This window comes from Mizuhopecten yessoensis, unplaced genomic scaffold (assembly GCF_002113885.1).
Source record: "Mizuhopecten yessoensis strain PY_sf001 unplaced genomic scaffold, ASM211388v2 scaffold6971, whole genome shotgun sequence".
NCBI lineage: Eukaryota > Metazoa > Mollusca > Bivalvia > Pectinida > Pectinidae > Mizuhopecten > Mizuhopecten yessoensis.
Genome location: NW_018406816.1, coordinates 438308 through 450987, shown reverse-complemented (window position 1 = coordinate 450987; position 12680 = coordinate 438308). Strand labels below are relative to the sequence as shown.

Below are 12680 nucleotides of genomic sequence, written 5' to 3'. Positions count from 1 at the left end.
TAAAAGAGTAGCTTAATTTACTTTACAGTAGCTAAGTTTACTAGGCAATAGCTTAAAATTTTATAACTAAATTTACCATAGGGTAACTTAATTTACTGCACAAAAGCTTAACTTTACTATAGTCTTACTATAGTTAGGTTTATTATACAGTAGCTTAATTTACTGCACTATAATTTACTACACAGAAGCTTAAATTACTATACAGAAGCTTAACTTACAATAGTTAAATTTACCATGCAGTAGCTTATCCTTTTTATTTTTTCTCATAAACTAAATACTTTTGAGATGAATCCACACACAGATTTGTCCTGTAATTGTAGGCTATTTAAGGTAAAGGGTACAAATGCATTAGTTATAATCGCAACGATCGTGAACAAATGGAGTATTTTCTGGCTTAGAGTTACCTACCCTGGCAAGTTATTCACAGGCGTTCCTGCTCATTTACTTGAAATTTGCATGATATTCTATGAATCAAAAAGCTTAACACGGATGCTCCAGACCAAATTCAGTCAAAATCCCCTGAGCGGTTCAGGACTAGTAGTGTTTTAAAAGGAAAAGTTGACAGAAGACAGATGAACAGGCAGACACCAGAAGCTGCGCAATGGTTTAAGCTCTAGATCTTTTAACCTTCGGGAAGGTGAGCAAAAAAGAATCAAGTTACAATTGTTTTAAAAAAATGTATAATAAACTGAGAATGGGTTTAACCCTTTCACCCCTATGCAACTTTACTAAACCCTATTAAACATGCACTGATCTGGATGAGTCTATCATAGTCCATTGTGGTGAAAGGGTTAAAAGTATGTTATAGGTGAAAACAACATTACCTCAGATTGCAAGCGAATGCCTCTGCCAAATCAATCAGGCCCAGCGTACAGAAAGGTTTGGACAGGTCGTCAAAACTGGTGATGAGGTTAAATGCAGCACTAGGGGGCACAACCTGTGGACGTATATTATAATGTCACAGTGAATAGGCGAATGTACAGGCGATACTAAAGTAAACGCACACTTAACTCATTCACTCCTACATATTTAAACTGGACTTGCCCAGTCTTTGACTTGGTAAGGTTCAAATGTGACTTTAGGGGTAAATGGTGAACTTATATTAATCATCATGAAAAAAATAGTATCACCACAAAATGGAGAAGGGGTGCACTATTTGTTTTGTTTTTCTTTAATTTTACAGAAATATTTCAATTTTTTAATCGAGAAAACACACAGATCATCTTTTCCGTTGGATGAAAACTTTCTTAAAGCAAAAAGCTTTGTAATAATATGTCAAATTAGCTTTAACTGAAAGTCTAAGTGTTGTGTGAAAAAAAAAAATCTCATAAATAATCATAATAATCCTAACACAGAGGTCTTAAATTTAAAGTCTGACATTTCAGAATATTAATTACTAATACAGTACAGTATTCAATAACCATAAAGTGACATTATCAAGTTACAGTCTAATTTTTTTATTCAGACTTGTCTTAATGATCATCAAAATTTCCCAAAATGTTTTTATGTCAATCATTTTTTTCCTAATTTCATTCCAGGGTCTGTTCCCCGAAACCCTGATAAAACCTCTGTTCTGTGGAACTAAAGGACACTAAAACACTTACCTGAGATAGAACAGTATACTTCAGGAATGATAAAATGAGAGTGTTTGGATTAGGTCCAACCAATGCCTGATGAACCAAAATTTCTGAAAATAATAGACCTGTATTTAAATAAAAAACATATAATACAAGCAAGCAAATTCTACAAAATTCCACTGTTTATGAATTAGAACGGTAATACAAAGTAAAGTTTGTCCGGTGTGATGCTTCTTTTAACTTCTGATCCAATTTGTAGGAAGCTTGAGACATTTTCTTTTTTCTTCTTGGGAAGGGGGGGGGGGGGTTTTTGGAAATTTTTTTTTTTTTTTTTGGGGAGGGGGGGGGGGGGATTTTGGTAAATTCTTTATTGATTACATCAAGTTTCATACAAGTTGGTTCAGAACTTCAAGCTAATAGTGCAAGTTAAAAAGCTTTCAATTGAGATTTGAATTTTGTTTTCTTGCTTCTTGTTTTGAGATCATCCCCAGTGACAATCTCTTCCGGCTGTATACTAAGGAAGCGAAGACATTTTAGAATGTACCCGGTTTGACAGGTAATGCACTTTTTATACCCAATAACAACCATACTCGTTACCAATTGCAAGCAACGAAAACGATAGTCAGAAGAGATGGGGAAGATATCAAAACCAAAAAAATTATTAAAACTTTCTGAAATGAGACCAATCAAATAGCTAACCTCAAGCCTTTCGTTTTGTTAATTCATTACATATTCCATATTCCAGGGGTGCAGAGAAGATATTAATATCAAAAGCGGATTGTTTGGCTGTGACACATAAACTTCACCACAATTGTACATGTGTGGCCATGGTTCACCAAGAATGTGCGCATAATACAAGTAGGGATGTTGATAAGATCAGCTGACAATTTGTCAATTGATACTCTAGATCTGTCGTATGTGACCTGCTACTTTTTTTGCCATCAAAATATTTTAATCTACGCAGTTTTGAAAGGTACCTATAAATTGCTTCCTGCATTTCTGTAATTCACCCTTTCAAGGGCAAGGAAATTAACAGCATTATTGCAATCACTAATTTATTGCAAATAACTGTTTAGCAATACATATTGCAAAATGATTGTCCAAATTGACATTTAGACGTCTAGACAGTTTTGAAAGAATTTTACAGAATAATGCTAAAACTTAATCCAGATCAAATTCTTTTCAGTTTATCATTGAAATTTGCTTAGCTTGATAATCAATTCCAATTTTTTTCTCTGCATGATTTTTTTTTTAAATGCACTGAATTATAGGAATCCAATATAAATATTGTAAAAATATATTACAATATTTCCTTAAATATTGTAAGAATTCACTCCTCCTTGAAACAACACTTCAAATGTGCTTGACAACATGCACGGTTAGTTTAATTTACACCCTAGGGCTAAGAGTTATAAGTCAATCACAACTAGAACTTGAGACAAATCCGTGAAGGATAGGAGAAAACACAGTTAAGGTATACCTGGGAGATCCTTAGGGTCCCCTCCCGTACTGGCTAGGACCTTTTTCAGCTGCACACCCCATTGTATGTCCGTCCACCGTTCCCTCCAGGCTCGCATCAACAAGGCCTTCACCTTCCCTGCGAATGTACTAGGCTGACGTCCCGTCTTGGTATCCATGCTAGTGATATATCTAGACTTCGCTACAATCCATTTCTGTTACATGATGGACACTCCTAATAACAAAAATAAAACATGACATGATGACTAATTACGCAATTACCATACATGCCATGACTTTCTATTGCAAAATAGTGAGATCAGTAAAAAAACATTAGTGAGATTTGTTCTCTGAATTATTGAGAAAATCTTGAGACATTTAAAACAATTTATACTGCATGTTACTTTTCAATTATAGCCTTTGGCTGAGGTCGATACCTGGATTTATCGACCCGAGAAAAGATTTTAGACGCATCGACCGAAGTTAAAGGCTACAATTGTTTTATCATTTTCAAGACAGTGATGTAAGCAATCTGAAAAAAAACACATCAAAAAAGCTTCGGAAGTGGGACGGTGAGTTGTTTGGTGACACGTCATAATTCTATTTTTAGAAACACCCAGTCTTTCAACAATGATCATGCGCTCCAAGTCAATATCGGTTTTTATCGGTGGACACGTGATGCACTCCTGGCCAATCACTTGTTGGGAATAATATGAAAAAATAATAATATTCAATTATAGCCTTCGGCTGAGGTCGATAAATCCAGGTATCGACTGAAGTCAAAGGCTACAATTGTTTTATTATTTTCAAAAAAGTAATGTTAGCAATCTGAAAAAAACCCAGCAAAAAGCCACGGAAGCAGGACGTTACATTCGTTTGGAGACACGTCATAATTCTATTTTTAGAAACACCCAGTCCTTCAACAAAAATCAGTTTTATCGGTGGGCACATGATTCACTTTTGGCCAATCACTTGTCGGGAATAATATGAAATAATAATAAATTGTATTATCTCATTTGTGTTGGTCTGAAGCTTCTGTCGGAACAAATATATCAACATATAAAAGTAAATATATCACAATACTTTCATCAAAGACAAATAAAAAGAAAAACTAAAAGAAGTAAAAATTCTTTGATGAAAGTATTGTGATATATTTACTTTTATATGTTGATAACTACAAATGTATATCCGGAACTTATACATGTGAAAACCTGTCTAAAATCCTTTAAATATCAATAAATCTCCAATTTTGTTCCAACAGAAGCTTCAGACCAACACAAATGAGATAATACTATTTATTATTTTTTCATATTATTCCCGACAAGTGATTGGCCAGAAGTCAATCATGTGCCCACCGATAAAACTGGTTTTTGTTGAAGGACTGGGTGTTTCTAAAAATAGAATTATGACGTGTCTCCAAACGAACGTATTGCCTGCTTCCGTAGCTTTTTGCTGTGGTTTTTTTTCAGATTGCTATCATTACTTTTTTGAAAATAATAAAACAATTGTAGCCTTTGACTTCGGTCGATACCTGGAGATATCGACCTCAGCCAAAGGCTATAATTGAATATTATTATTAGCTCACTGGGTCCGAAGGACCAAGGTGAGCTTATGCCATACCGTGGCGTCCGTCCGTCAACAATTTCTTTAAATGACTTCTTCTTCTTAACCACTGATTGGAATTTAACTAAATTTGACTGGAAGCATCCCTAGGTGGTGGGGATTCAAAATTGTACAGATGGTGGGGCTGACCCCCCAGGGGGCTGAGGGGCGGGGCAAAAAGGGGGCAATTTGGCTATATTGCTTTAAGCGACTTCTTCTCTGGAACTAAGAGATGGATATCAACCATATTTGACTGGAAGCATGCCTAGGTGGTGGAGATTCAAAAGTGCTTCGTAATCAAGATCGATTTTTTAACAAAGTACACATTTTTTTTAAATGATACTTTACCAAAACATGTTAAATGAGTATACCAATGGAAAAATCGAAATATTTTGTGGATTAAACACTCACATTTTGCTATGGCGTGCAAAATCTCCTATGGCGCAAATTAGTGTGACCGCTATAACTTGCGTATCATACGCAAACTCGCCTATTATATGTCAATAGGGGTATGGATTTGTTACTAAAAATAGCCAAAATCACTTTAATCTTAACTTTTTCAAATTGTTTGTCCAAGTCGCATTTATCCTTTCCTGAAACATAATACAAATGCAAAAATAAACTTTATTTGCATGTGAGAAAGTACCAAAAATAGATGCAATACTTCCGGTAAAGTTACATCAAGTTTCTATTAAGTAGCCAACGCTTTCAGTAAACATCTTTTAGCAAAATATTATTTACCATGTCGTAAACTAATGCGATTTTCAATAATATCTTGCAAAAGTAAATGTTAAAGCGATTTGGGTTATTTTCAGTAACAAATCCATACTCCAACTTGCGTATAATAGGCGAGTTTGCGTATATACGCAAGTTGGTGATTTTCCCCAACCTGATTATAACCGTGAACTGGGCAACATAACACAGACGATAGAACATTTTGCATACAATGGTTACAGTACGAAAACAGTTAACTAATTTTTAGCTGAAACCTATCGTTGAGGTGGTTTTGGTCTTTTTTGACGCTTTGGGGTAAATCATCTTGCCGGAATATTCAATCCGTCAAAACTGGTGACCTTATACAAGAACAAAGACTATCCCCAAGTGTTGTACGAGTCTGTTATACATTTCCTAATTTCAAACAGCTTAAATCAGGGTTTTTTTACTTACTTTTGGATCCTTGGTTATCAAGAACTGTTTAATGGAAACATGCTGCGATTTTTTCACCATTAATTCATCCTTCAGCCGTCTCAGATGAATTCCCGCTTTGATCTTGTTCAACAACCGGAAGTGCTGCAAGGGAAACTAATATAAAACTAATAAAACCAAATTACGGACACTTTTCCCCATTTGAGGCCATTTTCGCTAGAATAATATACACGCATTAGCTTACTTGTTTAGAAACTTGACACAGAAACTAAAAATTGTTCACTTTGTTATATGTTTAACTTTTGCGTGTTTTTGGATGAGAGCCGACAAAGGGAAAACAACCGAGAACATTATATAATGCAATGAATGATTTGGCAAATATTGTTATGGTCCTATAACACTCATTACTATTGATGACAAGTTTATTAAAGCCCGGTAGGTAAGCGGTTTATGATGAGAGTACACTCCGGGTTTTTTTGTGTAAACTTCAATAACATAAAAAATATATTCAAGTTAATCCTTATAATTTAATCTACTAAAATTGTTCACTTTGTTATATGTTTAACTTTTTCGTGTTTTTGGATGAGAGCCGACAAAGGGAAAACAACCGAGAACATTATATAATGCAATGAATGATTTGGCAAATGTTGTTATGGTCCTATAACACTCATAACTATTGATGACAAGCTTATTAAAGTCCGGTAGGTAATTAGCGGTTTATGATGAGAGTACACTCCGGGTTTTTTTTTGTGTAAACCTCCATTACATAAAAATATATTCAAGTTAATCCTTATAATTTCATCTACTATACAAAATCCCTGTGGAAATCCACTTTTATTGATGGACCCTTTTCTCTTAGAAATTATTTTACGCCGCTGTATCAGCCAATCAAAAGTGACGTTATAAATCGCGACGTCACTTTCTTTACGTTATGGGCTGATAACATTAATTGTAACCAATGACAATGCTTGTCACAAGCAAGATTAAATTATAGGAACATAACAGTATTTACATTTCTATGGGGTACTTTTGTTTAATTTAGTTATTTCGAACAATTCTTTGAACAGCAAATCAAGTGTTGACAACAATTGATGACGTCACAACAGAGATTGATGACGGTACAATAACAAATGGTGTTATAGTCTCATGACAACATTTGCCTTCGCAATGCATTACAAGGGAAGGATGCAGAGCAAATGTAAATATCACTTATTGTGCTATCAATTTCAAAATTTATGATAAATCGCCCATGGCAACAATCGTGTTGATTTGAGGCTGATACGGTTCGGAACAGCTAATTAATGAGAAATTCAGCTCCGCATGACATTTCGTTGGGTTGCAAAAGATGTTGACATGCTATAGCTATAATTAATTCCAGTGACCTATCAGCCTTTATGTCTTATAATTGACTACGATAACGTCGCTTTATATCAGCTTTATAGCTACTCTATATAATGCACAAATTCAATATATTCATATTCATCTGAATTACATATATCTGAATTCCGATTTTTTAATTGTGTTCTTTGGACTTTCAGGGGAATTGTTGAACCAGTGACGTTGAAAATTAACCAATCATAATCTCTAGGAACTGCCTCATCTCATCCGACTTCTTCACAGCAAGCCAGGTTACACGTGCAAAATCTTACACTTAGTTCATAGTCATATATGTTGTACATGGAGTTTTTCATATGCATAATGGCTAAACAGGAACGCTTTATTTTGATTTTTTGTTCATTTTGTTTTCTTTTGGCGGTATTTGGGCATGGTTGTATGACACTTATAATTGTCCCGTTGAAATCGGGGTTTTCGGAAGTTGTCCAACGGAGGGGTCACAGTATAGTCTCGTCATACGAACATGCAGTCAGAATCACAACCGGTACTGTATGACTGAGGGTCACACAAGTAACTAATTTACTTTTAACTGTGCAGAAGTATTCCTGTACATGTATACGTACACTTTCATTATCTATCAAGTTATAAAATCTATGTGATTGTATATATGTATATATTTGAAGAATAAAGAAAAAAGAAAAAGAAATGCATTTGTTTGTATGTAACACTGGATACCTTTTTATCACACAATGTACTGTGTTATCCAGTGAATATACCCATGTCATATTTGTTGTGTATTAACACATGCAATATGACTTTTTCAGCCCTGTGATGTCACACTTAGGACAAGTACATGACGTCAAATAATTACGCACTGGCGTCAAAATGGCGGCCTTTTACATTTTAAAGTTACACGAATAAATGCCACAACTCCTGATTATGTGATAAAAAAGATCTTACTCTCGTTTTCATTTCATATGAAATTTATGAAACTCGTCATGAATTTTTCATTTTAGCTCGCCAGAAGCTCTTTAATTGAAAAAAATAGACTCGTTTTCTTAAATATTATATGAAATCGAAACTAATGTATTGTCCTATATATATTGGCCTTATAATTTTACTGTTTGAAAGTACCAAAAAGTCGGTACGCATACGTCAAAGATTGCCGTACGTAATATGTTTGCTTTTATCTTATCAGTTAATGTTGGAGCTAGATATACAAATGACCTGTGTGTTCCCTGTAAGGAACCAGTGACGGCAGTATTATCGGACTGACCAAGACTCCACGACAGGAAATCGTTGTCGAACATTACCTTGAATTGTGTGGGGTTGTTTTTCCAAAACGAGACATGAAGTTAAGTATAACGTTGATTGCGTTATGTCTTGTCCCAATGGTATGGGGACAGATACTGAACCAGGGTGGCGATACGCTACAAGTCCATAGCAAAGCAATACTGGACTTACAGTTAAGGTTATCTACTGTAGAACATCTGCGCAATGAAGACGCACTGCGCATCGCTGATCTTTCGAAACAGCAACAAATTGACAAACGACGTATTGCCGACCTTGAGAAACAACATCAAATTGACGACAACCGTATTTCTGACTTTGTCAACAAAAGAGATGAGGACAATCGAACTATAGCTGACCTTGAGAAAAAGCGACAAGATGACCATCAACGTATTGCTGACCTTGAGAAACAGCAACGTGTTTTTCAACGCCGTATTGCCTACCTGGAAAAGAACCCCAGAGTTGGTGATCAACGTCGTTTAACCTACCCTCAGAAACAGGAACCTCGTAGAAACTTGGCCCCCAGTCAAAAAATTGCCTTTAACTCGTTTACCAACAGAACAACCCGCATGGTCGATGGAAGACGCATGGCTAGCGTTAGGAAAACGAGAAGTTTTGGACTCAATCCCAGAGATTCTGCGTTACCAAGTCCAACGTTGGAAACAAGCAACCAAGGCATTAAAAAACGTGTTTCCTCAGACAACGGACGTTTGGTCGCTTTTTATGCTGTCCTAACGCACAGTTACACGGAGGTGGCTAAACTTATGGAAATACATTTCGACCAAGTGGTCACCAATCTTGGTGGTTCTTACAGTGGAAACACGGGTACTTTCACGTGTACACATGCGGGCGTGTATGTGTTCTCGTGGACAGTACACGTGAATCCTCGGTATATGTACACGGAACTAGTCAAAAACGGTAACGTGATTGGGAATGCGTTCTCTGGAGATTCCCAGTTCAGCGGAATCGGAGGAGGATCCGTGGTTGTGCAGCTGGACCAAGGAGACGAAGTTTGGGTCCGACTAGGTGAACATACATCTGGAACTCAAATTTTCGTCCATACGCGTACGACAATGTTTTCCGGATTTCTTCTCCAATAGCAATGATTTCTGGATTTACTTACCAGTAGCCACATACAGCACGTATCTCAGATGTTAACCTATCACATGTGAGTGTAGAGAAGACGAAATATACCAATTACTTTGTTTTCATGTTTTGTGTGATTTATAAAAACGAGGACAAGGTAGCCAACCTTTGTGTTGTTCTTAATTTAGTATGCGACAAGATAAACTTGTTTGTACTTTATATTTGTATTTAGATATGAAACGCTATTTTATCATAGTGATATTTCTCTGTCTCCTTTTGTCTCTATCACTCTGTCTATCAGTCTCTTTATATCTCTACTCGTTGTACCCATCATGTCATGTAAAAACGGTGTCTGCAAATGATTGGACCGTTTAAGAGTGCCATTATCTGTCATTTAAATGTCATTACCCTGAACCGATAGCATGTCATCCCATCTGGTCACATTATACTGACAGAGAGATAAAAAAATATATATATATATATAAAACGAACAGGAGATAAAGAAAAGAAATAAAGGGGTTCAAAAGTGCTGCATGATGGACAACAGCTCGTTTTGGTTTTGCAATAAAAAACATGATTTATCGCGTTATGATAATGCCCGATTACAGATTAGCTACATACAAACCCCGAAACCTGTCAAGTTTACCGTTACGTTGCCGCGCGGTTATTTTGATTTTCAGTAAAAACATCAGACAAGTCTACTCGTATCAGCCGCTAGGAGTCGTGTAAAGAGCTTTTGATTTTGTCAAACAAAAACAAACAAATGGCCCAGATGGCCTGTATCGCTCGCCTGGATATTTGAGCAACAATTGGAAAATGTTCTCAATAAAAGTAATTTTGCAAATATTTCCATACATTGAGTCTCTTTTGCCTTAAGAATGTCACAGACATAATGAAACTTTATACAACTCTATTCCAACATGCTACTGGTCAAATCAAATCACCCAGGGCCTCCAGGGCCTCCGGGGCCTCTGGGGTCTCCTGGGCCCATATTCATGAAACCGTTCTCATGCTCAAACTCAGATACTGTGTCCAAGTCCAATTTCTTTTGCCAGTGATAAATTGAAAGAAATCATATTTAGTCAATGATATGCAAGCAATTTGGAAAGACTTTAAGACGATAACTGTTTCCAATGTTTACACTTGACTTTTTTAACATGTTAAATGATTTAAGGGAGTTACCAAAAGAAAGTTGGCTTGAGCACAGAAATCATTCTTAAGCATGAGAACGGTTTCATGAATACGGGCCCTGGTAACACAGAAAAAGTTGTTTAAAGGTTTTTACATATTTGACCCCTTTGAACTTGGAAGTAGGTCATGGTAGTTTGAGGAAACTTTATATAACACTCCGTACCAGGTACCTACTGGCCAACTATCATATCCCTGTGCCTCCTGGTAGTCAGAAAAAAGTTATTTAAAGGGTTTGTTATAATTATATTTGATGCATGTGACCTTTAAAGTAGGTCTAGGCCATTTATTTTTGAAAATCTTATAGCACACCGTCTCAGATATCTACTGGCCAAGTATTATCACTCTAGGACTCCCAGTTATTCAGAGGAAGGTTTTAAAAAGTATTTACATATTCGATTTCTGTGACCTTAAAACTCCGTACCAGGTACCTACTGGCCAACTATCATATCCCTGTGCCTCCTGGTAGTCAGAAAAAAGTTATTTAAAGGGTTTGTTATAATTATATTTGATGCATGTGACCTTTAAAGTAGGTCTAGGCCATTTATTTTTGAAAATTTTATAGCACACCGTCTCAGATATCTACTGGCCAAGTATTATCACTCTAGGACTCCCAGTTATTCAGAGGAAGGTTTTAAAAAGTATTTACATATTCGATTTCTGTGACCTTAACACTCCGTACCAGGTACCTACTGGCCAACTATCATATCCCTGTGCCTCCTGGTAGTCAGAAAAAAGTTATTTAAAGGGTTTGTTATAATTATATTTGATGCATGTGACCTTTAAAGTAGGTCTAGGCCATTTATTTTTGAAAATTTTATAGCACACCGTCTCAGATATCTACTGGCCAAGTATTATCACTCTAGGACTCCCAGTTATTCAGAGGAAGGTTTTAAAAAGTATTTACATATTCGATTTCTGTGACCTTAAAAGTAGGAAAAGGTCATTAATTTAAAGAATATTTAAAGCACTCCATGCCAGGTACCTACTGGGCAATTATCATCGCCCTGGGCCTCCTTGTTAATTAGAAAAAAATGTTCATTTTGTCTATATTTTTGATGCCTGTGACCTTTAAAGTAGGTCAAGGTAATTTATTTTATAAAATCTTAAAGCACCCCGTCTAAGATATCTACTGGTCAAGTATGTATCATCACTCTGGGCCTCCTAATTATTCAGAAGAAGGTATTAAAAAGTGTTTACATATTTGACGCGTGTGACGTTGAAAGTAGGCCAAGGTCATTTATTTGAGGAAACTTTATAGCACTTCTCCCGCGGTACCTACTGGCCAAATATCATTGCTCTAGGTCTTTTAGTTATTCAGTAGAAGTTGTATAAAGGTTTTTAAAACATTTGACTCTTGTAATCTTGAAAGTAGGCCAAGATCATATATTTGAGGAAATTTCATATCGCTTCATGCCAGGTACTTACTGTCCAGATATCATCACTCTTGGCCTCTTAGTTATTCAGAAGAAGTTTTTGAAGGTGTACCTACTGTCCAGATATCATCACTCTTGGCCTCTTAGTTATTCAGAAGAAGTTTTTGAAGGTGTTTGACTATTCCATCCCTGTTATATGTGTGGATCTTGCTTTCTATTGTAACCAGCTGTCAGGGGGCGAACATCAATCGAAAACCATTCGTGAATTAGCGTGCAGTTGTTCTTGCTACCATTGGGTTATAACAAATTGTTTGTCTAGAAACTGTACAATGGAAATGGAAATATATGATTGATTTGAAGTGAAAAGTGTACCATTTACTACAAGTTGTAATGACAGAAAATTTGCGAAGAATTTTTAACATATCCTTTAGATGTTTCCGTAGATAACGACTGGATTTAACTGCGAGAGGCTTACTAAACTCACATCTAGGGTTATATATCAAAATAGTCATGACGTTGTATACTACAATGTTTGGCCCGGTATTTGCAATTCTCTCTTCTGATTGAAGTTGCTCGGCGTTGAAATTATGGCGTAATGCTATGTTTCGTGCTAAATTCTTTT

The 12680-nt window shown here is 36.0% G+C and overlaps 2 protein-coding genes across 6 annotated transcripts in view; one reads left to right on the top strand and one right to left on the bottom strand.

Moving 5' to 3' along the window:
- Window positions 1-5951, bottom strand: part of LOC110452910 (mediator of RNA polymerase II transcription subunit 24-like) — a 43876-nt gene extending 37925 nt beyond the window's left edge. For 3 of the 5 annotated variants that reach the window (XM_021501656.1, XM_021501657.1, XM_021501659.1), the window contains exons 1-4: window positions 5805-5951; window positions 3058-3270; window positions 1605-1702; window positions 825-937 (exon numbers count right to left, since the gene is read on the bottom strand). In XM_021501656.1, coding sequence (XP_021357331.1) covers window positions 825-937; window positions 1605-1702; window positions 3058-3214 — 368 coding nt within the window. In that variant the 5' untranslated portion in view covers window positions 3215-3270; window positions 5805-5951. The remainder of the gene's footprint in view (window positions 1-824; window positions 938-1604; window positions 1703-3057; window positions 3271-5804) is intronic. The other 2 variants (XM_021501658.1, XM_021501660.1) reach the window with 1 other exon arrangement.
- A 2405-nt stretch (window positions 5952-8356) lies between these two features.
- On the top strand, window positions 8357-10281 carry LOC110452900. The gene has a single exon (XM_021501638.1). It carries the CDS (start codon window positions 8468-8470, stop codon window positions 9506-9508), a length of 1041 nt encoding a protein of 346 aa, XP_021357313.1. The 5' UTR covers window positions 8357-8467; the 3' UTR covers window positions 9509-10281.
- The last annotated feature ends 2399 nt before the right edge of the window (window positions 10282-12680 follow it).